The 24,147-nt window shown below is 52.5% G+C and overlaps 7 protein-coding genes across 7 annotated transcripts; 4 read left to right on the top strand and 3 right to left on the bottom strand.

Moving 5' to 3' along the window:
• The first annotated feature begins 1,228 nt into the window (after positions 1-1,228).
• PV07_07619 (uncharacterized protein) lies at positions 1,229-2,827 on the top strand. Its single transcript, XM_016394720.1, has 3 exons — positions 1,229-1,559; positions 1,613-2,177; positions 2,235-2,827. Exons 1-3 carry the CDS (start codon positions 1,355-1,357, stop codon positions 2,785-2,787), a joined length of 1,323 nt encoding a protein of 440 aa, XP_016248139.1. The 5' UTR covers positions 1,229-1,354; the 3' UTR covers positions 2,788-2,827.
• A 4,922-nt stretch (positions 2,828-7,749) lies between these two features.
• On the bottom strand, positions 7,750-10,553 carry PV07_07620 (uncharacterized protein). The gene is made up of 2 exons (XM_016394721.1): positions 8,833-10,553; positions 7,750-8,777 (listed from the first exon to the last, which is right to left on the bottom strand). The coding sequence occupies exons 1-2, from the start codon at positions 9,658-9,660 to the stop codon at positions 8,733-8,735; spliced, it is 873 nt and encodes a 290-aa protein (XP_016248140.1). The 5' UTR covers positions 9,661-10,553; the 3' UTR covers positions 7,750-8,732.
• A 928-nt stretch (positions 10,554-11,481) lies between these two features.
• On the bottom strand, positions 11,482-13,607 carry PV07_07621 (uncharacterized protein). The gene is made up of 2 exons (XM_016394722.1): positions 13,262-13,607; positions 11,482-13,209 (listed from the first exon to the last, which is right to left on the bottom strand). The coding sequence occupies exons 1-2, from the start codon at positions 13,403-13,405 to the stop codon at positions 11,860-11,862; spliced, it is 1,494 nt and encodes a 497-aa protein (XP_016248141.1). The 5' UTR covers positions 13,406-13,607; the 3' UTR covers positions 11,482-11,859.
• An 887-nt stretch (positions 13,608-14,494) lies between these two features.
• PV07_07622 (uncharacterized protein) lies at positions 14,495-15,957 on the top strand (the record flags this gene model as incomplete). Its single annotated transcript, XM_016394723.1, has 3 exons — positions 14,495-15,029; positions 15,107-15,433; positions 15,590-15,957. The coding sequence occupies 3 exons, from the start codon at positions 14,495-14,497 to the stop codon at positions 15,955-15,957; spliced, it is 1,230 nt and encodes a 409-aa protein (XP_016248142.1).
• PV07_07623 (uncharacterized protein) lies at positions 15,927-18,119 on the bottom strand. Its single transcript, XM_016394724.1, has 2 exons — positions 17,811-18,119; positions 15,927-17,759 (listed from the first exon to the last, which is right to left on the bottom strand). Exon 2 carries the CDS (start codon positions 17,428-17,430, stop codon positions 16,018-16,020), a length of 1,413 nt encoding a protein of 470 aa, XP_016248143.1. The 5' UTR covers positions 17,431-17,759; positions 17,811-18,119; the 3' UTR covers positions 15,927-16,017.
• Positions 18,120-18,296: 177 nt separating this feature from the next.
• Positions 18,297-22,430, top strand: PV07_07624 (uncharacterized protein). The gene is made up of 2 exons (XM_016394725.1): positions 18,297-21,978; positions 22,035-22,430. The coding sequence occupies exons 1-2, from the start codon at positions 18,392-18,394 to the stop codon at positions 22,273-22,275; spliced, it is 3,828 nt and encodes a 1,275-aa protein (XP_016248144.1). The 5' UTR covers positions 18,297-18,391; the 3' UTR covers positions 22,276-22,430.
• A 145-nt stretch (positions 22,431-22,575) lies between these two features.
• On the top strand, positions 22,576-24,132 carry PV07_07625 (uncharacterized protein). The gene has a single exon (XM_016394726.1). It carries the CDS (start codon positions 22,787-22,789, stop codon positions 23,903-23,905), a length of 1,119 nt encoding a protein of 372 aa, XP_016248145.1. The 5' UTR covers positions 22,576-22,786; the 3' UTR covers positions 23,906-24,132.
• Positions 24,133-24,147: the final 15 nt, after the last annotated feature.

Raw genomic sequence — 24,147 nt, forward strand, 5'->3', positions numbered from 1 at the left:
TACTATATAGAGAAATTTTGTTCTTGGGGAAGGGCCATTTCGTGACGTCATGATGTCCCCACCGCTCCAAATGCCTCGGTCCGTCTACATCTGGCTTCAAGTTCAGCGGCAGCCTCAGCCCATTCGTTGAGGTCACGATTATACCGCTCAAGGACGCTATGATGGCCACTCAGCAATCTCGTATCGCTGCTCATGTGTCAATCCCACCTACCGGGTTCCCTGTTGAGGTAGGGGACCCGGAATCGTGGTGGTTCTCAGTGGTCGGCGAACAAGACCTTTGGCCTGGATGCATGCAAAAACTTTATGCAAGATACTCTCGACGACGGCATGGTTGTGATTGAAAGTCAGTCACGCGTTAGCATTGTTGGCTTTTCGATAGTCACCAGGAGAAGCCGGGATGAAGCCACATGGCCCCGAACAGGAGTCTCCCACGCTGCTTCCGCTGGCTCCTCACCTGCCGCGTTGCTCTCCCGCCAACGACTATGAAGTCGACTCGCTTCCTGGTCTTCTCTTTCTGAATCACAACTCGTCTTTTCGCAATGTCTTCATGACACATATAAGCAGGCGCCGCATATCTCAAAACAACAAATGCCTTGATTAGGGGGTTGACGAATCCCCAACAAACGACCGACATCCCGCGACGAATTTCCGCCGGCGGAACGACGTCCAAAGACCATTACTCTGGGGACGATCAAACACAAACTCCTGCGTTCGTGGGTTGTTGAGTATCGCGAGTTGATTTTCGGCCTCTGACCACTTTTTTGAGACCTTCCCAGAGAAGACTGTGGCGACCTGAAGTCTCTTCGTTGAGGCTCTCTTCGGCAACCACCGCCTTGGTCTTCGGTGGATCCTGCCCCTGAGCTCCCTGCACGGGTCCGGCTGTCTTGCTAGTCGAAGGTTGACTGTCGCTTGGATTCTGGGGTGATCGGGAGCCCCCCTTCACCTCAGGTATGACTCCATTCCCAACCAAGGAATAATCACAGGATCTGTACAGGGTAGCACCCTTATAGGTACGTTTAAACGAATCGATGCTCCTTTCGATAATATAGTAATATTTCGCAGCAAGCCAGACTATTAACCATCATAACCTCCCTCCCACTCCAGGTAACCAATTTTCCCCCGATCACTCTTATCACCTTTACATCCCCTAGCAGTGCTAGTGTCTAACCATCGGATATTTGAAGCCCATCCTACTCCGCCTCCAAGGATTCACTATATTCCACTTTGGTCAAACCCAAACTTCTATGGCCGAACCAGAGTATTGGAAGAGATTCATAATGAATTATTTGGTTGCACTTCCGACTCAAAATCAACGCAGTATCAGAGGTCTTGCCTCATCCATGGCATCGGAGGAATGGGCAAGACACAAGTTGCCCTAGAATACACCCATCGCTACGGAGACTTTTATGACTATATCTTCTGGGTACGGGCCGAGACAGGGCTTGAGATGATTAAGGACATCATTACAATCTCGGACAAGCTCAACCTGGAGCAGCCAAAGCATGGCGGTGATGGTGCAATTATCGACAAGGTTCGAACTTGGTTCGAAACCACCACTGGTAGCTCTCCCCACTATTGGTACTTCTGTCGTGATTGTCTCACATATCTCCAGACAGGAAATGGTTACTGGTATTCGACAACGTTGAGGACATGGAAAGCCTGACGCCATATCGGCCGCGGTTGGGTCATGGTTCATTGCTGCTGACATCACAAAACGCTGGACTCCGTTCCCAGACAACCCACAACATTCCCTTAAAGCCGTTTGGCGAAGAAGAGGGTGCTAGCTTTCTCCTGAAGCAACTGAATGGAGAACATCCTCCGACAGAGAATGACGATGCGATCTCGTTGTGCAAAGAACTTGGGGGTTTACCACTGGCGATCGCGCATGTTGCGGGTTATATGGCAGAATCAGATGTGTCTGTAAAGGATACGCTTGACATGTTCACGCAGCGCCGTGAGTCTGCCGAGATCTTCAATACAAAACCGGATACAACGTTTGTGTATAGCAAAGCCCTCGACTTTGTCTGGGACGTTGCGTTGCGGGAGCTGGTCGACGACACACTCAGGCTGATGCATGTCTTGTCCATGCTGAATCCGGAGGGCGTGCCAGAGGAGATGCAACGTGGAGATCACTTGGAGCAAGGTCTTTCATTTTTAAGTAAGTCGAAACGGGCACAGTAGGCGCTTCCAACACTGCGGGGACCCTAGTGTTACAGGCTGCTAACTCAGAACAGATTCTTGGCTATGATTCGCAGCCTTTGCCGTCGGCAGCTCATTTCCAAGACAGAGGTCTCAGGGCGGCACTGCCTCTTGACCCACCAATCGCTGCAACGCAGCATCTTGCATCGCCTGGATGGCGTGGAGGGGAAACTTGAGGAAATCTTCCAGACAACTCTCACGCTTCTCCGCAAAGTATTTCCTCGGCAGTCATCCATCCAATTTCCTCAGAATGATCATTGGAAAGTGTGGGAGCTGTACAGTCCCCATGTTATGAGCTTGAGAAAAGTGCATGCGGAATCGGACCAGAGTCTTTCATCATCAATCGGGTTCGCGGAGATTCTGGGAGATGTGGCGAACTACTTCTGGGAGCGGAACCTATTTAACAACGGTATTCTGGCATCCGAATCTGCAGAAAGATATGCGAAAGCCTCCCGGGCCAGTTTCCTCACCTACAAGCACACATCTTTACCATCGGAGCATCAATTCGGTCGCATGGAGGCATTTCAGAACGGAAGGAATCCCTTCAAGGTTTCCAGAAATCACTTGCACTACGACAGCAATACATAAACGAGCTTTGTCCCGAACATGCAACAGAGGATGATATCGGCAACTACGCGAATGCGTGGAGCAACCTTGGTTATAGGCGCGTAATATCCTGCCCATCCGCATCGGACCCGAACATGATAATGTAATATTCTTTTGCATATCCGGCTTCACGTGCAAGCGTTACGCACTTGTCGTACTCTAAGCTCCAGTAGAAACTGTCTTCTTGATATGGGACTAGCCGAAATGTATCAGCATGTCGCCCCATGTATGAAATATAGAGACTGTCCATCCTCCTATTGTAGTCCACATCGATGAAGAAATTTCCGATAAGATTGAAATAGCATCCAGCAAAGGCTCTGAGCGATCTGGTAGGCTTCTGCACAGTCCTTCCGTCAGTGAGGCTCTTATTGAGGTCTCTCATTTGTTGCAAGTTGCTCGAGGCCGATTTCCGGGCGAGCTCAGTGTAGTTGGGAGCATTATCGAGATTGTTGAAAAGCGCTTCGACCAGGAGGTTGCCGATCCACCGTACTCCCCCGTTCAAGGACAACGAGTTGGTGAGCACGACAACAGCGCTGCCTGTTTCTGGGAAGATGGCGTTGTAATTGTTGTGGCCGGGAATGCTCCCGCCGTGGTAAAGGGCTATCCGGGACGGCGCACCTGTTCCTACCAGCGGCTTTAGCTCGCTCGGTCCATTGTCCCCGGGAGATAGGATGCCGGGAAGCTGGGCTCGTGCCCAACCGAATGCGTATGAATGCTCTCTCAGCGAGCGTGATGGCAAGGGGAGGCGTCCTTGCCAGAGGTCGCGTACGGCCTTGAGGGGGTGCTTTGGTTTAGTCGACTGATCTTCCTGGAAAGCGAACGTCAATTCGTCGCGAGCGGCTTGTATGAAGGCCCTGTAAAGAGACAGGAGGTCACCAACGGAGCTTCGAATTCCTCCTGCTGGCCCCATCAACACGTTTTTACCCCTTAGCGCTGGCGCAAGTTGAACGACAGATGCATTTTCGAGGGCCGCATATGGCTTCGCCTCGTTGTCGCGGATCTCCCCAGTGTAATATGTTCTTCTCATGCCGAGTAGGTTAAGCAGTCGATTCTAGAGAACTTCACTGAGTGTAGCACCAGAGAGCTTCTCAAGTATCTGGCCCAGTACTTCATAGGCAAAGTTGTTGTAGATGAAATAGCCTCGAAAAGGTCGGACCCCTGGGGCGTGATTTAGGATCTGAGTCGCCTGTGATTTCGGAAGGAAAGGCACATTTTCTGATGCCAGCCACAGAGAGTCAAGAGCAGCAAACCCGGTCCGGCGGCACAGGAGATCGGCAACCGTGATGCCACCGTACACATCGGAACGATTGAATTCGGGTAGGATGGTCCTCAATGGGACGTCCCAGGACGACAAAGAACTGTCATCAACAAAGGACGACAATAAGGCGGCTGTCATGGCTTTGCTAAGCGAGCCTAAAACGAAAGTCGTGTCGCTGTCGCAGGAAACTCCTCGCTCGACATCAGCGAAGCCAAAAGAGGCTTTGTAGACCACCTCATCATTGTGCAGAACGCCGAATGAGACACAAGGGATGCCCAAGATTTTGAGAATGTCCGTGATTATCGGGCTAAGGGCCGCGAACTTGCTGGCGAGGATCTTCATTCGGGAAGTCGTGCTGAAATCGGAAGTGCAAGAGGGAAAATTTGGTGCGCCGTTGGAGAGAAAAGATGCTGGACCGGGATACTTAAACGCTGCTTCTGAGTTCTCCTAAACAGGGGTCCCTCATGCCTCCTTCAGATCAAAATTCGCTTCGCCAGAGTCAAGACCACGAGAGAGTATTGAGGTTAGGTTGCTGATTCTCTCTGAGACTCTGACCCTGTCTAGATTAAGAGCAAATGATTGAATGAACATGCTTGGAGTGAAAATGCATTGATTGCTATCTGTCCTATCTATCTAGCGCGACCTTCTCGCTCTATATAGATTTGGCTGTGAGCCAGAAGGTTTCGTGGAAACGAGAGATAGTCTCAAAGTCGTTACATATCCCTTGTTGTTACACTCCTGTGATAGTATAGAGACGCTCTTGACACGCAACAGTCCAACAGCAAATACAGGGGTACTATACTAAGCTACCAGAGAAAACTCAGCATCCCTCTTTTAGGCCTGCAGAAATGGCGTCTACTATCGTGAAAATATGGCGATTTTTTAAGTTTTCAATTAAAATCTGCTCTTCTTAGTATCCAGTGACCCAGGAAGCTATTGAACGCCGAATGCGCCCCCGAATTCGCATGACTCACACCAAGGACCCACGTATTAGGGACAGCTCCAAACAACACACTGAGCAAGGGACTATCGGATATATCAGGGGCGAAGCACGGAGGGATGGAAAGGCCTTTAGAGTAATCGAAAGGGCTTTTGGAAGGGTCGGGAAGGCTCTCGGAGGGGTTCTGACAATAATATTACTATCTAGTACACTATGAAGTATAAGACGAAAGACGAGGAGCCTCCAAGAGAACTAGAGGCTCCCTCTCGACCTATATAGGTCTATCTATACCTTCGAAGGGGAGCTTCTAAGGGCTCTAGGAGGTCTTAAAAGGGGTAGAGGAGTCTTTAGCTCCGTTAATAGATTAAGTATATATATAGGGGGGGCTATAGAGTTAGTAATAGTATAGTTATATCTATCATAATACTCACCGGCCCGCCTCGCCCTTCACCTTTGGCCTCGTCCTCGCCAGCTTGCTAGGTGTCCAAGGTCCGGCGTCGCCAGGTTCCCAGCTCGTGCGTCTCCCAGCCTCCAATGGAAACCACCTCGAATGGATTTCAGGACGACTTCTTTCAGCCCCCTTGCTCTAAATTCAGCCACAATGAGCGGGGTAGAGACTCTGCTGCAGGTTTCAGCTCTCCTCCTTCCATCTCGCTACGCTCATCTCAACAGCTTGTGTTCAGCCGTTGTCGTGTGAAGTGAATCCTCCCGAGCAACAACTTTAGTCGTCGTGAGCTTGTTCTTCCTCATTCCCCTGAGTCAAAACTATGCCGCGAAAGGAGTTTGGCTTTCACCGCTTGATAGCAAAGTTCTCCGGCAATAAATCCGCAAAGTCCCCCCCCCCCCCGGGGGGAAGCCTGCTATTCCTAAAAGCCTTGTTGAGCCAAGTCCTGAGGCCACGCAAAGCCAGAAGAGACCAGAAATACCTCGCGAATCTTCGTTGTGGCAAGAAGCTTACAATGTCCTACGAAGGCAATCAATACTAATCCCGCACCCCCCCCCCCCCTCTTCTCTAGAGATCCACCAATACATGTTGCAATGGCCTTTGGGTGGTTGGAACTGTTGCAATTTATTATCTCGCAGGCCCCAGAATATCTAACGACTACAATAACTGATGGTCGGGGCACGAAAGTTACAATCCTAAGTCAGGTATGCTCTCTGTCACGATTCAGATAGGGGGATTCAGTGACAAAGGCTCTTCTGTCGTTTGGAGCGGACCCTTTCGTCGAAGACGAGTTGTTTCACGACGCTATCTATATATGTATAGCGCTAGGCCTGCCTGAAACCCTTGGGGTGTTATTGCGTACACCGGAGGTCATTGCACCTTGTGAGAAGGAAAGATTCTCACCGCTGATCGCGGCCGTGACGATTCGTTATGGTGAGAAGACGGGCCATATGAACGATTCGAGCTTCTTGAACACGTTGGTATCATTGCTTCCCCAAACGTTGGATACATTCAGCCTTCCTGCCTATCAAACAGCAGTCGCCATGCACAACAACCCTATTTTTGATTTCCTGCTCGACACGGAATTGGATCTACATGCCAGAGAACCCCTTTTTTTTGTTTTGGAAATGCCATCCAATGCGCGGTGGCGATGTTGAATGCGTACGGGATCAAACGCGCCCTTGAGAAGGGAGCCGAAATGGACGCTGAAGGCCCCGGGTGAGAAGACCTGATCTCCACCGTCGAAAAGGGCTCGTATCTGGTCGAAGGCGAGACAGGTGGTCAAGCTGCTGCGGCCAGGCTGAGAATCGGCCAGAAATTCTTCGGGAGACACAATCAATCCGGAGCCGGGGAAAATCGATTGAAAGCGTTCTGCCATGCGATATCCGACGCACAGCTCGGATCCCGATGGTTACATGTTCGCTGGGAGAAGCTGAGAGCTTGGGAAGGACAGGAAGTCCTCCGAGTCCCGGATGACTGGGTGTACGACTACCCGGAGAGTAGGTATCGGAGCAAATTTGGGCTTGATGACCGCTCATTCCAACCAACAAAACACGGCGGCCGAATCGTCATCTTTGACTGCGCTGTAAGGGCGAGGCGGCGGACTCGGCAAGAAACTCGTTTCTAAACCCCCAAGTCCTGGGCTTCAGAGTCCTCGATGCCATGTCCTTATGACGTTTGACAATCGAGATGCAACCCTCCAAGGCGGCCTACACTGGACCCACCCTTCTATCGCGTTATGAGGTTTGGAACTATAGACTCGCATTACCCCCTGGAGGTTCGAGATCTCTCTCTATTCAGTACAGATGACCATACAGGCAGACCGCTCCACGGTAGACGAACCAATCACCCAATCAATCGACAAATTATCTTCGCCGTGGTCCCTGGACATTGGACCTTGACTCTACAAGCCGTTGTACAACTTCACACCCGGACTGGTCACAACGGCAAACCTGGATTGTTGATTCCCTCTCTGGGGATGCTGAGACTACTCGACGCATGATGCTCTAGTTAGTACTGAGCCCCGATTCTCGTGGCGCCCGCGGCGCTCTGTCGCGGGCCTCCTCGACTCTCCGTCACGTGCCTGATGAAACCCGGCCTCGCTCCCTCCCTTGAACGAAAAATAGTAATAGAGAAAGGACAGTACGGGGTATATATCAGGTATGTATTTATACACATATTTAAATGCTCCTGCGACGCAGGAGCTGGAAGGAGACGAAGAGGCCCAGGGCGCGAGATGACCGTGACAGAAGGTGGAGCGGGGAGCGTACGTAGATTGTCACAAGGGATGCAGATTTAGATACCAGGTATGCTCAGGGCCGAGCAGCCGCGGGTACATACATATATACATACATACGTAGGTATCTTCTGTAATAAGCTCTGCGAATGTGGTTGGGCAATGAATTGTTGGTGGTACTGTAGTGGTGGTGGTGATACAAAAACAGGCAGGAAAATCTCTATCTACACTTACACACAGCAAGCCCCCGGAGCCATGCCATGACTTCGTGACACGATGTGACCAAACCGCCATGTGTGTTGGTCGGACCCGAATCCGTCTTCCCTGGTCATTCCCACAAGACATCCTGGGATATCTCTCGCCCTCTTCCACTGCCTCCGATGCTTGCCTCCTATAAGACATTACGCTCGCGATAAGATTTTGGGGGACGAAATACAGTCAATACTTCGCCCTTGCTCATGCAAATATTAGTTGGTGGGTTCTCTTTGGTTCCCTTTCCTTCTCGCGTGACGATGCCTGAAAACCACTGCTCACGGCACCCTCAATAGTAATGCAGGCATGGGGATGCAAGTTGTGAGAAGCCACCCCAGCCCTAACTCTTCTCCTTCTCCTCCGACCTTTGTCAGCCCTCCCCAGCAGCAGGAACATCCCCCGTGCACTCAAACAAACCACCGACGCCAAAGCTATGCCATCGACCACCTGAACTGGGTCTAAAATCTAAAACAAACAGCAAAAGAGAGTAAGAAACTGGACGGTGCTGTCGGGTAAGGATCGTTCATCATTTCAATTGTGTTGCTGAAATGCAGAGAGTGAGAGTGTGGTCGGGGCGGTTGTGTCTGGATCGTAGTATTCAGTCGTCAGTGTGCGTGTGGTTGAGTGTTGTTATTGATGATGTTGGGTATCCAGCAGTCTCGACATAAGTGAAAAAGACTCATAGCAGACTGGCGGTATATGCCAACCTCAGATGAGTGTTCTCGTGTCCATGCCGTGGTGTACAACCCGCATTGCCTCGTATCGGTAGCGGGACCAAGTCCATGTTCACTTGCTACTAAGCCATTGCAGATGACTTTGACTCTCGATCCGGATTTCGCACCTAGGAAATGTTAGTGGTTTGGATAAGCTGTTATCACGGCCAAAAGCCAACATACCTGCAATATCCTCCTGGAGAAATCTCGTTCATCGGCGATGCTGCCAATACTTTGTCGACGGTGTGAGTAGATAGAGGGGTCAAGGCGCTGGTCAGTGGATGATTTGTCTGATTTCCCTGATCCGACGAACGAACTGACCGCCGCATTACGACGGTGCTCTTCTTCAATTTCACGGTTCCTCTTGTGTCTCAAGTACAGGAGGACACCTCCGATGATCCCAGAGAGGCCAACGACGCCAACAACGACGCCAACGGCAATGCCGACCTTGCTGGTTCCGCCGGATGATTTGTCGGCTGAAGCCATAGCTGAAGCCGTCACAACGATGGTCTCGCCCGGTTTGGTAACAACTGCAGGCTGGCTTGTACTTGAGCCTCCAGATTGCGTAGCGGTTGAGCTGCTCGAACTGCTGGTACTGTTCGGGGCAGTTTCAACGTCGGCGGTCAAACCCGTAAGATACACTTGCCAGAAGCCAATGCCACCACAGGTCTGCTGAGAGTAGCCGTTGCATGGCGAGTTGCAACTGTCCGGGTCCACTTCAGTGTCCAAGGCTGGCAATTCGTCACCACAATAACACGTCGATCCTCCAGTTATGGCCATCACGGGCTTGTTCAGCTGCACACAGACTCCTTGACAGTAACCTGAAGTTTGGAACGTGTAGTCACCCTGAGAGGTGAGAGGGTCTGGGTGGTCGTAGCAGCCTAGTGTAGTGATCGCTTTAGGGGCATTTGTGGACGTCGCAGTTGAGGATCCTGATTGAGCTGATACTGGTGCTGTGAAAAGAGCGAGAGCCGAAGCCAGAGCGACGGCTCGTAGGAGTGATCGTGCCATGATTCGCGATGCTGTTGGTGAGAGAGTCTGAAAAAACAACGCGGCTCAAGATATGTCGATGCGTCGAAGAAATCACCGTGTTGCGGCTCTTCGACTCGATTCGACTCGACAAAGACGTGTAGATCGAAAGATGTGAGGTTGTAAGCGGTGAGGTTCAAGTTGATCAAGGTTCGATCAGGTGGTGCCTCGTCGTGTAACCCGGTCAAATCTAGGTGAAGGCCAGTCACTGGGAAAGGCGCAGCTAGAATTTCTTTGTTCTCCTTCACAGCAGTGACCCGCACTGCTATTTTTTCTCCCGTGCTCTTTTGTTAACCTTCAGCAACCAGGTCCCCGATTATACATCAAAGGATAAAGCGAGATGGAAGTGTTTACGATCTTCTAGGGAGGTCCGTCTTCGGGTCTGTCTGAAGAGTAAAAGGGGAGCTTGGCTGGGAATGCAAGTTGCGTTTCAGACTTGACACACCACGGCCCCTGAGAAGTCGATCAAAGCAGTAATGGAAGCTGAGCGAGTGTAAGAAGGAGGTGTCAATTGAGACGCGGCGGGCGTCTGGACGGCGTAGAATGTGCGGTTGCACGTTGCCTCGATGGCGATGTGGTGAGGTTGTTGTGCAGGTCGAAAGGAATGTGGTGGTTTGTTTCTGCGGTGGTGCAGGATGGAGAGAGGAAGAGTCACAAGACTTGGGAAGGGAAGGGAATCAGGATCGATGGAGCACTGGCCTGCGAGTCTGCGACGGGGCAATTGCGCTGCCTTACGCGACCCGGGAAAGAGGAGGTGCTGGGTGACACTAGGGGAGCAGGGCTTGATGTTTCAATTGGTTCTCTAGGCAATATTGGGCCAAATGGCGAAAGGGCCCTCGGTAGCACGTAAGGGCATTGGCAGGGGTGGATTGGAGCATGCACCGTGGAAGCTGAGCAGCGAAGAGGAGGCCTGCACACAGAAGAAACAGCGGCAGCAGAAAATGGCTCCCCTCGGAAATTGGTTGTCAAACGCCTATCGATGCTTTAGGCTTGGTGGTGCCCCCCAAAGCCCCAGTCTCTAACCCCTTCAGGCGGCGTGCTGCCCCCCGGCTCAGCTTAGCCAGGTACCGTCGACTGACATGTCCAATCCCCTGCAAGCCACCTGACAAGCCACTTTCGCCCACGTTATCTTGACTTCCCTGCCAAACCTTTGTATCCGTGTCTTCATCTCGAATCTCAATGGAGTGGATTGGAGCCTGGATGCTCAATTCTATTTTGATCGAGGCCAATTCCCTGGTGCAAAGAGTTTGTGTAGAGCCGTTGTTGGCGCAGGCTACTCAACGCGATGTTATCCCTTCTCTTCTCGACAAGCACAAACAACAGCCTTTTTTTCTGACTCCAAGATCCTGCCGAGGCACCAGGGAATAGTCATATGTTCCTGCATTGGTGTGCGCGGCCTTGCATCGCAACGTTGGCTCTGATTTGCTCACGCCGCACTTAGGACTTCCGTCAGCCCCAGTTTGAAATCGCTGAGTGGCGTCCGGGTATGGCGCTGTGGATGGCGTGGAGGGGCTTTGGGCTAGGAGCACAACGAGACGCCTCGACTGCTTCACACTTTCTGTGGCATCAAGGGAAAGCTGGCAGGAGGCCGCGTCGTATCTCGGTCCTCATCTTTATCCGATTGGCGGCTGACAGTGTTGTGAGGTGTTGGTGCGCGCCTCTTCTGGCATGATCAGAGCGGTGGCGTTTGGTGGCTTGTCCGCGGCTTGATTTCGCTTGATAGCTGGGTTCTCACATACCCATGTTCAGCATGCACAACGATGGTTTGCAGAAGGGAAAGAAGATTAGAAAGGACATGTGCAAGGCAGAATCTGGCTTGGCTGGGTGTAGACTCCGCTGACACCCGCGAAGTTGTGCGCCATGGCTTGCAATCGAGCAGGTATTTCTGGAACATATATGGAGTACCGGGTAACTTGTCCTCGAGGCCATCACAACACACAATCATCTATTCATCTCCATAACAATCAGCCAGCACTCCATACGGCGTGCATCAATGCCAATATCAAGCCAAGAAGATATAAGCAAGTCGCGTCCCAGCACCTTGTGCGTGCAGTTGTTGATTGTAATCCCTTGCCCCATATCTGAGTTCGAAAGCCCCATGCAAATAGACCGACCCATTGTAGCCCATTTTTGGCACATTGTTGCGAGCCAGGCTTTCCACCGTCAGGCCTCAAGGCGGCATCACTTATCTCGAAGATCCACCACTTCAAATTCCATCCCTCTAGCCTCTACGACATGCCCTGGTCGGAGCGCGTCTGTGTAGATGTTCTCAACATTGTGCGGGTGGAAGATTCCTGGCTGTTCACAGCTTAGAATGGTCTTCTTTCCTGGAGGGTCGGTTAGACGGTATACTCCCCAGTCGCCACCGTGGGTTGTGTCTCCTTTGCTCGGCGCACACACAATCGCAACGCTCTCCGCAAGCATCATCTGGTATCCCGCGTGGGTATGTAAGTCTCGGCTACTCATAAAACACGTCTGCGTCGGATGGGTATGTATCCAGCCGAGAATCATAAGGTCCTCCGAGTCCACATAGTCAAAGAGCTGTGATTCATTCGTCATCTCACACGTATCCGATGTCGCCGTTTGTGAGGGAATAATGAGCCGACTAATGAAAAAGGCGTTGGCGATCAGCGTCCCACCTAGGAAGCCGCACGTCTCCAAATTCGCCAACGTGTTTTTGTGAGCCAGTCTCAGAAACGTCGTCCGCAAGGTTGGCGGAAGAAATACGGTCCGTAATGGCGTCCCATTTTCGAGATAGGCTGCAGGGGCAAAAATATGGACTGGTTCCGGTGTCTGTGATCTTGCTGCAGGTTGTTGATCCGCCACTTTTTCTGGACGAGGCGGCACCCCCGCCACACTGCCGCCAGGCTTCGGCGGTAATGCAGGAGGTGACACCGGAAGGCCTCTCGGGACGCTGGGAGATGATACGAGAGGTGATGGAGTGCCTAGCGCAGGCTGATTATGATGCGCGGGAACGGTTGGATACTGATATGTCACATTGCTGCCCATAGATCCAAGTGGTCTCGTCTCTGAGCCCGGCGAAAAGAAATTTGATCTTCCCTCAACGCGAGCTCGAATTTCTTGCAGCCTTCGGGACAGGTCCTCTGCATCGTTCCCAGACGTCTGGGTCGCCTGTCGACTCGCAGCTCTCCTAGAGATCTCCTTCTGCAAGAGTCTGACTGCTAGCTCTTTGTTTTCATGTGCCTGGAGTTGTTGGGGCCTTTGTGCCTGCGCCGGCCGCGGACTAGGAGGGTCATTGGTGTACTGGTTCTGCGCCTGTGCACTCCGCCTTGCCTCCCTCTCCTTGATGAGCTTGACGTAGCGCTCATACCGCTCGTTGATTCGGGGCTTCAGCAAATCTAGGACCTTGAAGTTCGCGTTGACTTCTTTCTCCGCCTCTTTCAACAGCAGTTTATTCGCTTTATCCCTTGCTTGCGGGTGAGCCGGCAACTGTGACAGGATAAGGTGAGCATGTCGGAAAAGCAGAAGGTACGTCGTCTCTTCGTCGCCTTCACGGACATATACCTCTGCCTATAGAAAAGTCAGTGTTGGGGCGACTACAGCCACGCCGGGAGCCACCGACCTCTTTCAGCATCGCTTGGGCAGACCGGAGCCAGTATCGTAGGGGAATCTGGGCGTCATATTCATAGTCCTGAGCAGCTTTGGTGATTTGCTGGACGCTTCGAGGGGGGTGCAGTGAGCCCATGCTCACTCTGAGAGCCGACATTTTGCAACTTCATAAACCAGCCTTGGAGGGGTGACGGTCCATGTGGGGTATCTTTCCAGCGTCACTTAGCCAGGTTTAATGGCCTTGGGATTTTGAGCCGACACCCCAGCGAAGAAATTCCCCTCGCTTGAAATCAAGCGACATAGACGCAAATTTGCGCGGTGCAGATAAGTGGTTGTACTTCTCATTGTGTTGAGAGTTGGGCAATTGCGAGTTGGAGCAAGTTGACGCCGCAGTCAGGCGTCACTCATTTAGCAGCCACCCAGCCCAAGGAAAGTCTGCCGACCGGCTCTAACACTAAGACCATATGTAGTACGAGTAGATAGTTGGACAAAGCAAATGATCTTAGCAAGTATTTATCTGTCCTCCCTATCCTCCCTCGATAGTTCTACCAATAGAACTAGGACTTTTCTGAAGCAAACACCAATCACCCAACAGAAATGTTCTCGACGGGCATCTTGGCAATCTTCCCGTAAAAAATATCCCTCCTTGCGTAGTGAGAGAGCAGTTCTTCTCAAACTCGCTCTATTGCTTCCCGCGAGTCTATGCAAAAGATCGATTCGACGGTAAAGAGGCCGAGTTCCTCCAAGTCGCTTGTCTCTATCCTCAGCTCAGTCGGACCTATTCATGGCAGGAAACTGTCCTTGCGCCGACTTGGCAAAGAGGCCAGCGGGACGATCGTATACGCGGTCTGTTAGTACTACTACCGCAGCTGACAAAGAGCGATCGCCATACCATTTCACCTAGAGTTTCTAGTGGCAGTCGTCACGGAGATCACGACTGTTTACCACAACTGTCCATGGCGGAGACAATAACACAGCTGGTAGTCTTTCCGGCATCCATGACTAACGAGTGCGTATTGCGGTGCTGAGTACAAGTCCCCGACATGGAGGGCAGAACATCGAGGGGAAGATACAGTGAGTTGATGTCCATCATGACGATCACAGAGATCAGAGATGGCCCGATGACTCGTCTATAAAAGGTTCGATGAGGTCCTTCGTGATGTCGAGGTTCCCGCAAGCAAATCGTCTTGCGATTCCTGTAAGTCTACCGAGTATTCATCACCAAGATCCAGACTACGAGCACAAGATGTCGTCTGCAATTCATCCTTACCAAATCAACATCCCCGACTCTCGAATACAAGAGCTCAATTCCAAGCTCGAAAATGCCACCTATCCTGATGAATTAGGCTCTGCAGGATGGGACATGGGTGCCCCATCGTCCGATATACAACGACTCACAAAATACTGGCTCCGGGAGTTCAGCTGGCGAAAAGCCGAGGAGAAACTCAACGGGCTGCCTCATTTTGTCACAACAATCCAGTGCGACGGTTACGAGCCTCTGAATATCCATTTCCTGCACAAGAAAAGCTCAGCCAAAGGGGCGATTCCGCTGCTTTTCGTGCATGGCTGGCCTGGGAATTTTCTAGAGGCCACTAAAATTATTGATGCTCTATCCACCCAGACACAAGGTCAAGTGTCATTCCACGTCGTCGCACCATCGTTGCCCAGTTTCGGATTCTCAGAAGGCACGAAGAAGCGGGGCTTTGCGGTCGAGCAGTATGCTGAGACACTGCATAAGCTGATGGTGAGGCTTGGTTATGATCAATATGTTACTCAAGGTGGTAAGTTCAACGGCATGGCATCCCCATCTACAGCCTCGACCGTAGACAGCATGGACACGAGATTGACTGCCAGCCAGGCGATTGGGGTTACTACATCTGCCGCGCCCTCTCCGCCCTCTATCCACGACAATGCAAAGCCACACACTTCAACATGGACGTGGGCACTCGACCTACCCTCTTCACGCACCCAGTTCTGTTCGTCTCGTCCCTCTTTCGGCGCCTGAGCAAGCGAGAGAAACAAGGTGTCTCCCGCACGGAGTGGTTCGACCAAGAAGGGTTCGGGTATAACCTGCTCCAGTCCACGAAGCCACAGACGATAGGCTACGCATTGACCGACAGTCCTGTGGCTTTGCTGGCGTGGATCTATGAGAAACTGCATGACTGGACGGACGCATACCCTTGGAGTAAGCCATTTCTATCCCTGACGAAAACACGGCATTCGCACCAGACAGCTCAAGACACAGTCGCCCTACCTTCAGATAACTACCACCCCATTCTTCTCTTTGTTTATCCCACACCGCTTGCCAATGATCAATTTCTAACACCAAAGTGACCCATAGCCGATGAAGAAATCTGTACCTGGCTCAGCATATACTACTTCAGCACCGCTGGCCCCGCAGCCTCCTGCCGCATCTACTACGAAATGGGCCGCTCGGGCCCCTGGGGAACTCGCCTCACCCGATACGAACTCAGGGCGTACCAGTCCAACGGCGTGAAAGTCGGGATCAGCCATTTCCCGCGGGACATCCACGTGTTGCCGAGTCCGTGGACGAGGACGGTTGGCGAGGTGGTGTTTGAGAGGGAGCACGAGAAAGGAGGGCATTTTGCGGCGTGGGAACGGCCGGAAGACATTGTCGGGGACGTGTGGGAGATGTTTGGACGGGGCGGTGGTGCGTACGGGGTCGTTGAAGGGAGGGATGGATATTGATATGAATTGGTTGCCATTTGTTGTAGATTCAAGTCTTTCGGCCTATGTTGTTTTGTTACTCTACTTCAGCTCTTCAATCCTCGGCATCCCGCCCGTCATGCCCTGTGTTCCGCTGGGTCCAGCCTGGTTATCGTCGTCGTCTTCATCCGGCTCGTCCTTCGGCATCCGCAATCCCATCATGCCCATGAGATTGCCACCAGGCCCCGCCTTGCCAGCCTGCGCCTTGAGACTCTCTAAGAGATTCTTCGCCAGGTTGACGTCGATTTCATTGTCGATGTCCTCATCTGAGGACAACTCGTAAACTTCGTCTTCCTCATCATGCTCCTTCCCAGCCTTTGACGTAGAAGCTTGGATCGCTCTCTGCTTATTGCCAGAGGAGGACGATCCGAGGTCCAGTGCACCATGCCCTCGAAGCTCTGCCTCCATTTGTTTCATGAAGCTCAGCAGGTCCGCTTCGTTGTCTACCTCATCATCATTCATCCTGTTCATGTCTCGGACTGGGCCTGTCCTGGTTGCGGGGGGTCTCAGCGTGGATCGATGGCCCGGGTCCTGGGCACCCGGGCCAAGTTCTCCCATCATAATCTCCTTCATCACCTCCGGTGGCATGCCCATCATCTCCTGCATCATCTTGCTGAATTCGTCTTCACCAAAGCTAGCCTCTTTATCCTCGCCCTCGTCGTCAAACTCATCATCATCTTCGTCGAGCTCGTCATCATCAACACCATCATCACTGCCTTCACCGAACAAGCCCGCGCCGTCTGGACCGGCATTGTCGTCATTCAAGAACTCCTCAAATTGCTTCACTATTCTTTGTAGATTCTCCTGTGCTGCCTTATCGCCAAAGCCGGTCTTCTTGCCCCTATCCCCGGTGTGCCCTTTGCGCCCAGCAAGCTCATTCTCGAGTTCGTCGAAGCTGATATCGAGCCACTTCTCATCATCCTCTTGGTGACTCCACGTTGCTAATTCAGTATCCGATGGTAGCACCTCATCCCCAGACTCAAGATCATCTAGGAGCATCTTCATTTCACGCACCGCAGGTCGATCTTGATACTGAGAGTCCGAGATTAGCATTTCAAATCCACAAGTGACTTTCATCCCGGTTTCGGCGCGAACATATGCCTTTGGATCCGTTCCTGATGGCATGGCGTCCGCAAAGACAGCAGGTGCCGGGAATTCCTGTGACTTTACTTGCGCATATGCCACGCGAGGGAACTTGACGCTCACTGTCACAAAATCTTGAGGTATGAAAATCAATTTATCTTTGTTGTCTTTGTTTTGGAGTGGTTTGAGCGCGATAGGATCTCTGAGGTAGAATGCTTCCACTGCGGGTGCAATGTACGCCGGCTTTTGATGAAGCAAATATGCAAGTTTCCGTGGTATCGTTATCAAGGCATGATGCATGTTTTCTGAGATTTGAGCGGGATAGTTGCGCAGCCGAAAGAATGCTTCTTCCTCCATGCTGATCGAGTGCATCAACCTCTTCGGCTCGTTCAGAATGATTTCCCGCGCTTGCGCAAGCGACAATTTCTCCTCTGTTCGCTTTGAACTTCTCGAGGCGCTCGCTGGCTTGATGACCTTCAACTGTCCATCATGGATCCAAACACGGTTTTCGGCAACATCTGGCTCAAGCCAGGAAGGCAATGTACCGGAGGCTTCGATGAGGAGGAACTCGCCATCGCTGTCGGTGACTTTGACCCATAGGTCATTGAACTTTTTTGTCAGCTCCCTTAGAAGCCAGACTATGACCCATTCGTCTTCCACAGAGTCGCCATATTCGGTTTGTCCGCGCAAGAAGTTCAGTCCTGACTCCTCTGTTAGTCTATTCTCGACTTCCCTGTCCAATCCGTACAGACCTCACCATCCTCTTTGTTCAGCTCCAGGGAGAAACCTTGGCGCTGCCAGATATAATCTTTCAGATACTGTCGATGAAGTTCCGTCGCATACTTCTGTACCTCCCGCAATCGCAGTCGCAGTTCCGAGTCATGGCTTGCATCTAGGGCAGGTGAAGTTATGTACAGGGAGTATTCGATGCAGTCATCAGGCAAGGCAGGCTTCGGGATGGGATGAAATGTAGAGCGGAACCAAGCAATTTCTTCCTCTGTCGCAGGCATCCTGAGACGGGTTTGCGCGACTATAACATTTAGTAGCCTTCAAGATGGCTGCGCAGATGGCGAGGGGAAAGTCGAAGTCGAGAATCATTTGCCTTGCCAAATGCCCGCCCAGCCCGCCAATGAGATCATTCTGCAGGTGCCAAGCCCCGCCGCACCGACCATTCCTCTTTTGACTAAACAACAACAAGCAACAACCGCGAGGTGCTGTAAAGCATCATCGCTTCAAATACAAGGCAGTATGGTTAGTGGTTCGCCTTGACATTGTACCTTTCAAATTAACGTGGCGGCTTCAGTCACTGGGCGCCCAAATACGTCCGCCCACCATGGCCAACTACATCAACACACCGCAAGCGACCGATGCATCGTACATCACCAATGGCCTGGATCGCCTTGGGGAGATCTCGCCGGAAAAGTCCTTTGCGGCACCCGCAGAGAACCGTGACCTGATCAGCCAGATGAGAAACGCGAAAACCCAGGGCGTCAACCTCCGAACCCCCAGAGCTGGCCTACGAGATCCGTTGCGCCTGCTCCCAAATGGCAACCAGGTTCGCTCGGAGTTCACTCCTCTGATGCAAAGTGCCACAAAAAAGAATATCGCACGCCGCCTGTCGAGCAAAAAGCCTGGTGTTCAGGCGACTCCTTCCTACCTCAAAGGTGGCTACACTCCCGGGCTTCCCAGACTCAGCGATATATCGCAATTAGCGAGCGAACACACGTCAAGTTCGGCCGGAAACGCAATGGACAATACTCCCATGCCTCAACAGATCAGCAGCAGTGCCCAGAGTACACCCCTCGCACAATTGCCAGGACGAGATGCCGGTGGACTCGTTAATGATGGGAACATGATGACGTTACGCGAGCAAGAAAGTATTATTGACAAGATTGAGAAGGAGAATTTTGGCCTAAAGATGAAGATACATTTCTTGGAGGAGGCTTTGTCAAAGCGAGGCAATGAATTCAATCAAGCTGCACTCAAGGAGAATACCGATTTGAAGGTCAATAGGATCACAATGCAGCGCGAATTGCACAAGTTCAAGAAGAATATTGCCCAGGCCGAGAAAGACGCAGAGGTCTATAGGCTACAGCTTGAAGAGTTCAAAGAACGAATCAGACGGAAACAAGTGGACGAGAGTGTCCGTATCGAGCTTGAAACCCTCCGCACCGAGGTGAAAGCAAAAGAGAAACAGGTGAAAGCATTGGAAAACGAGAGAGATTCTGCCAAAGATCAAGAGAAGTCGACAGTCGACAAGCTGAAAGATGAGATTGAAGACCTTCAAGCCGAACTGCGAGATAAGGACCGGAAGATTGATGAGAGAGAAGACGAGATCGACTCTCTAAAAGCAAAGGCAAGCAAGGAGTCGAATGATGCCGCTGAAATCGAGGATGAGTTGGAGTCTGCGCGACAAGAAATCGAGGACCTCAAGCAGAATCTCGAGCAAGCAAGGACAGCAGCAAAAGAAGCAAAGGAAAGCCAGGAAGAAGCTCTCGACGAAAAGCGCAAAGCCGAGGAAGATCTCGAAGAGCTGCGCGATGAGATGGCGAATAAGTCCTTCACAACCAAGGGACTAAGCAGACAGCTTGAAGAGAAGACGAATAAACTCGAGGACGATTTGCAGGACTTGCAGGAACGACATGATGCCTTGCAGACCGAATTTGCACAGAAGTCGGACTCAGAGCGGCAGTTGCGTGAGAAAGTTCGGGAGTTAGAGCGGGAAGGAGGATCAGGACTTCGAAAGTTGCAGCAAGACCATGATCAATCTCAACAACAACGCGATACTTTTGAACGCAAATTGAACAATATGACCAAACAACTGGAGACCGTCGAGAAAGAATTGCAATTCAAGGTTGAAGAGAAGGATCTGTTGCAAACACGTCATGATGCTTTGACGAAGGAATCTGCAGAACTCCAGAAAGACTTGTCCAGAGCGCAGAAATCGATCCGAGACCTCGAACTTGCTCTCGACGAAGAGAGGCAACACTCGGCACAAAACGAAAACATCCTGAGATCGCAGCATAAACAAGAGATCGACCTTCTGAACGAACAAATCGACGGGCTACACCGTGAAGTGCATTCAAAAGAGCGAGACCATGCAGCGGACTTGGAGGAGTGGGAAGCACAGAAACGGACACTTGAAGCAGTTTCTCAGAAAGCGGAGGAGAAAGCCAATGGACTGCAACGCACGGTGGAGAAATTCCAAGATGCGCAAGGAACAATCAATGGCCGTGAAATGAAGCTGCAAGCGGCGCTCGAAAGTGAGAAGCAACGACATCACCAAGAAGAGAAGGTACTTGCCAAACAGATTGAGGAGCTTCAACAAGATCTCGCGCACAAACGAACCGCATCAGACGAAAACAGGTTGGAGCTCAACAACGCCAAAGAAGAGCTGCGGATTTCGATCAGAGAACAAGCGGCACTGAGAGAAAAGGTGGCTGAGTTGGAGGAGGAAATTGAGGTGCTGCAGGCGGATATCGAGCAAGAGCACGAGTTCGCGGAGCAACAACAGCAAAAACACTCCAGCCACGCGGATGCTCAGATCCAGCAGATGCGGCAAGACAAGCAGTCTCTGCAAACTGAGCTTGCAAAACTCCGTAGCGACCTGCAGGACGCGCATATGGCTCTGGAAAAGGCTGAACAAGAACGTGACGCCCTCGAGACCCAACTCCAAACTGTTTCGAAATCCAACGACGACACATTCAGTGTCGACCAAGAGAAGCGAGAGCTGAAGCGTATCAAACTTAAGCTCGAGAAAGACATTGCGCGTTTGACAACCGAGCGCGACAATCTCCATGAAGCTAACCAAGCATTGGAAGATGAGATCAACGCCGAGCTTGAGCGAGCGAGCAAGGAAGAGGATCGCCTGAATGCGGAGATAGATTCACTCCAGAACCAGAAGATTCTCAACGCAGAGAACAGAGATCGCGAATTGACGTCCGCAAAGAACAAGGTCTCTCGCCTGGAGACTCGAGTCAAAGACCTGGAGGGGATGCTTGACAACCATTCGAAGACTGTGGCTTCTCCAACTGGAGATACTTCCGGCCTCAGACACGACTTGGTCGAAGCAAGAAAGAACGAAACAGCAGCTACCAAAAGAGAAACAGATCTCAAAGCAGCCAACCGGGACTTGAAGATGCAGGTCAACGAGCTCGAACGTGAGCTGCACGAGGCCAAGCTTGCGCAATACAAAGCCAAATCACCGTCGGTCTCACCTCCTCCTTCACACTCGAAAGAAGTCGCAAGGCTCCGACAAGAGCTCGTCGACATTCGAGCCGAAGTGCAAGTGTTGAGCTCTGAAAATCGCGACTTGAAGCGCACTGCCCGTCGTGCTTCCACTGATGAGGGTCAGTTGGCCGTCCTGCAGACTCAGATCAGATCTCGTACTGCAGAGGTTGAATCCTTGAGTGCAAAGATTGCGGAGCAGAACGACCTTGTTGATGAACTGCAGGAGCAGCTCAACCATCTCCGCGACAAGGATGGCGAGACACAACACCTCTCCTCAAGCATCCGCAAACGTGATAGACAGATTAACGATCTGAAAGCGCAACTCAAACGCTTGCGGGAGGGGCAGGAAGAAGTCAACGACTTGTCCATGCGAATCTCGGTTCGCGACGATGAAGCGCGGGAGATGAAGTATCAGCTCCGACGTCTTCGGGAAGAGCGCAGCGTGGCCAACAAGAAGGCCGAAGCCGTGGAGAACGAGCTTGAGGCGCTGCAGACGAAGTATGAAGATATGCTAGAGCGGCTCACATCTGGCAAGTCCAGCAAAGATGAGATTCGCGCCAAGGAGATGAAGGGCCTGGTCAAGGAGATTATCTGGTTGAAGGCGAAATGTAGAAGGGAAGAACGTCTGCGAAAGGATCTGGCATGGAGCAAGGCATTCCTTGAGCAGGGCGAGGCTGTGAGGGTCGAGTGGTAAGTTGTCCTCTTTGATACTGTTCCTCAGTCCTGTACACTAACGAAATCGATAGCAACCAAGTCGATCTGCATATATTGGGAGAAATGGGGGTGGCCATGGACAAACGCAAGTACGAGGTCAAGCTGAAGCCGGTGGAGAAGCTGCGTGCCGGTGTGCTTGCCGTGATCGCTGCCATCCGCATGAGCAACATGGAGGAACAATGGAGAGAAGCGAGACTGCTCGGGGAAGAGCTGAAGTTGATACGGACGAGGCAATCGAGGCAGCGGTCGACGAGGCGAGTTTTGGAAATTTGAGATGCATTGGCTGGCTTCTTCTGGCGGTTGTTGGCATTGCGACCATTGTATATACATTGTTGGCATCAGGCGTGGTTGGACTTTGCATCGTTTGGCGTTCTTGATCAGGCTAACGACAGTATGACCTGCCTCCAGTTAATGAGGTTCGAACAGAGATGCTCTCCATCCTCATCCTCAGCCTCAGCCTCAGCCAGTCTTTCTCTGCTTCTCTCGTTCCAATGGCTGTGAAAAGCGGAGAAGAGCGTCGATCCCTTTGCTGATTCTCGTCGAGTTGCATCATCGCATCTCCTGCCCCTCGGTGCCATCTTTCTATCGTGCTAGACTCAACAGGCTTTGCTTGCGTGAGACCCGAAAGAAGGTCTGATCGTCAATCGATATCTGGGAGAGGATTTGATCATCTCGTCAACCGGAGGGGTTAGGACTCGCTACTCGATCCACGGATTGTCCATGCTGGGGCGCTACTAGTGTATATATCAATTCAAGGACAGCACCGCTGAATCACAGAAACGCCATGAACGGGCAGAACTACGACCCGACGGGCGTCGAGTTCTACTCGATCGACGACCTCTCCTTCTCGAGCGGCACGACGCTGCACGATGTGCGGGTGGCATATCGCAGCTACAACCCGGCGTCGACGGCGGGCGTCGTGCTGATCCCCACGTGCTACTCGGGCCTCATCAACACGACGCTCACCTTCACGTCGGCGCCGTTTGACGCGCTGGCGCCCTACCACGTGGTGGTGGTGGCGATGCTGGGCAACGGCGAGAGCGCGAGCCCGTCCAACAAGGCCTTCTTCCCGGAGCCGGGCGAGCTGCGGTACGAGGACGTGGTGCGGGCGCAGCACGCGCTGGTGACGCAGCACCTGCGGGTGTCGACGCCGCTGGAGGCGGTCGTGGGCTTCTCCATGGGCGGCCAGCAGGCGTACCACTGGGCGGTCATGTACCCGGACGTCGTCAAGCGGATCGTGGTCATCTGCTCGGCGGCGCGCACGTCGCTGCACAACTACGCCTTCCTCGAGGGCCCCATCGCCGCGCTGACCAGCTCGATCGATTATATCGCGTGGCGGGCCATGAAGGACAAGATCGCGCGCGGCGAGAACGTCGGCATCAACCTGAAGGAGGTCGTGCCCAAGAAGGGCCTGCGCGCCTTCGCCCGCGCCTACGGCGCCTGGCTGACCAGCACGGCGTGGTTCCGCGAGCGCTGCTTCACCCAGATGGACGGCCACCCGGCCAGCGTCGAGGCGTGGATGCAGCTGCGCGAGCAGGGCTACCTGGGCTGGGACGCCGAGGACCTGCTCGTGCTGGCCCGCATGTGGCAGATGGGCGACGTCGGCACCGTGATCCCCGGCGGCGAGGGAGAGAAGGTCCTCAGCGACCTCGGCGGCAAGGTCCCCGACGACAACCTCTACACCACCGCCCTCGCCGGCATCCAGGCCAGGGTCCTCCTCATGCCCTGCCGCACCGACCAGTACTTCCCGCCCGAGGACTCGGAGATCGAGATGAAGCACCTCCGGCGCGGCCGCCTGGCCGTCATCGAGAGTGTCTGGGGCCACGTCGCCGGTGGTGGATTGAACCCGGAGGACACCGAGTTTATGAATGCGAGGATTGCCGAGTTGATGAAGGAGGACTGATTGGTGGTTTCCTCCGGGCTTCCTGGTCGCTATGTAGGTATGGACAGAGACAGACGAAAGAAAACTTGAAAGTTGGGGCTATATGCATTGCGAGATACCGTTCAGTGGTGTCGGTTATGGCATGAAGAGCAATGAAGCCAACGCAGCAGAACCCCCTCTGTGAGCGTTCCAACGTAGACACTTTCTTGACGGTCCTCTTAGGGAATACCGGGGAAGTTAACGACCTAGTGTGTCGAGAATAG

This window comes from Cladophialophora immunda (genome assembly GCF_000835495.1).
Source record: "Cladophialophora immunda strain CBS 83496 unplaced genomic scaffold supercont1.4, whole genome shotgun sequence".
NCBI lineage: Eukaryota > Fungi > Ascomycota > Eurotiomycetes > Chaetothyriales > Herpotrichiellaceae > Cladophialophora > Cladophialophora immunda.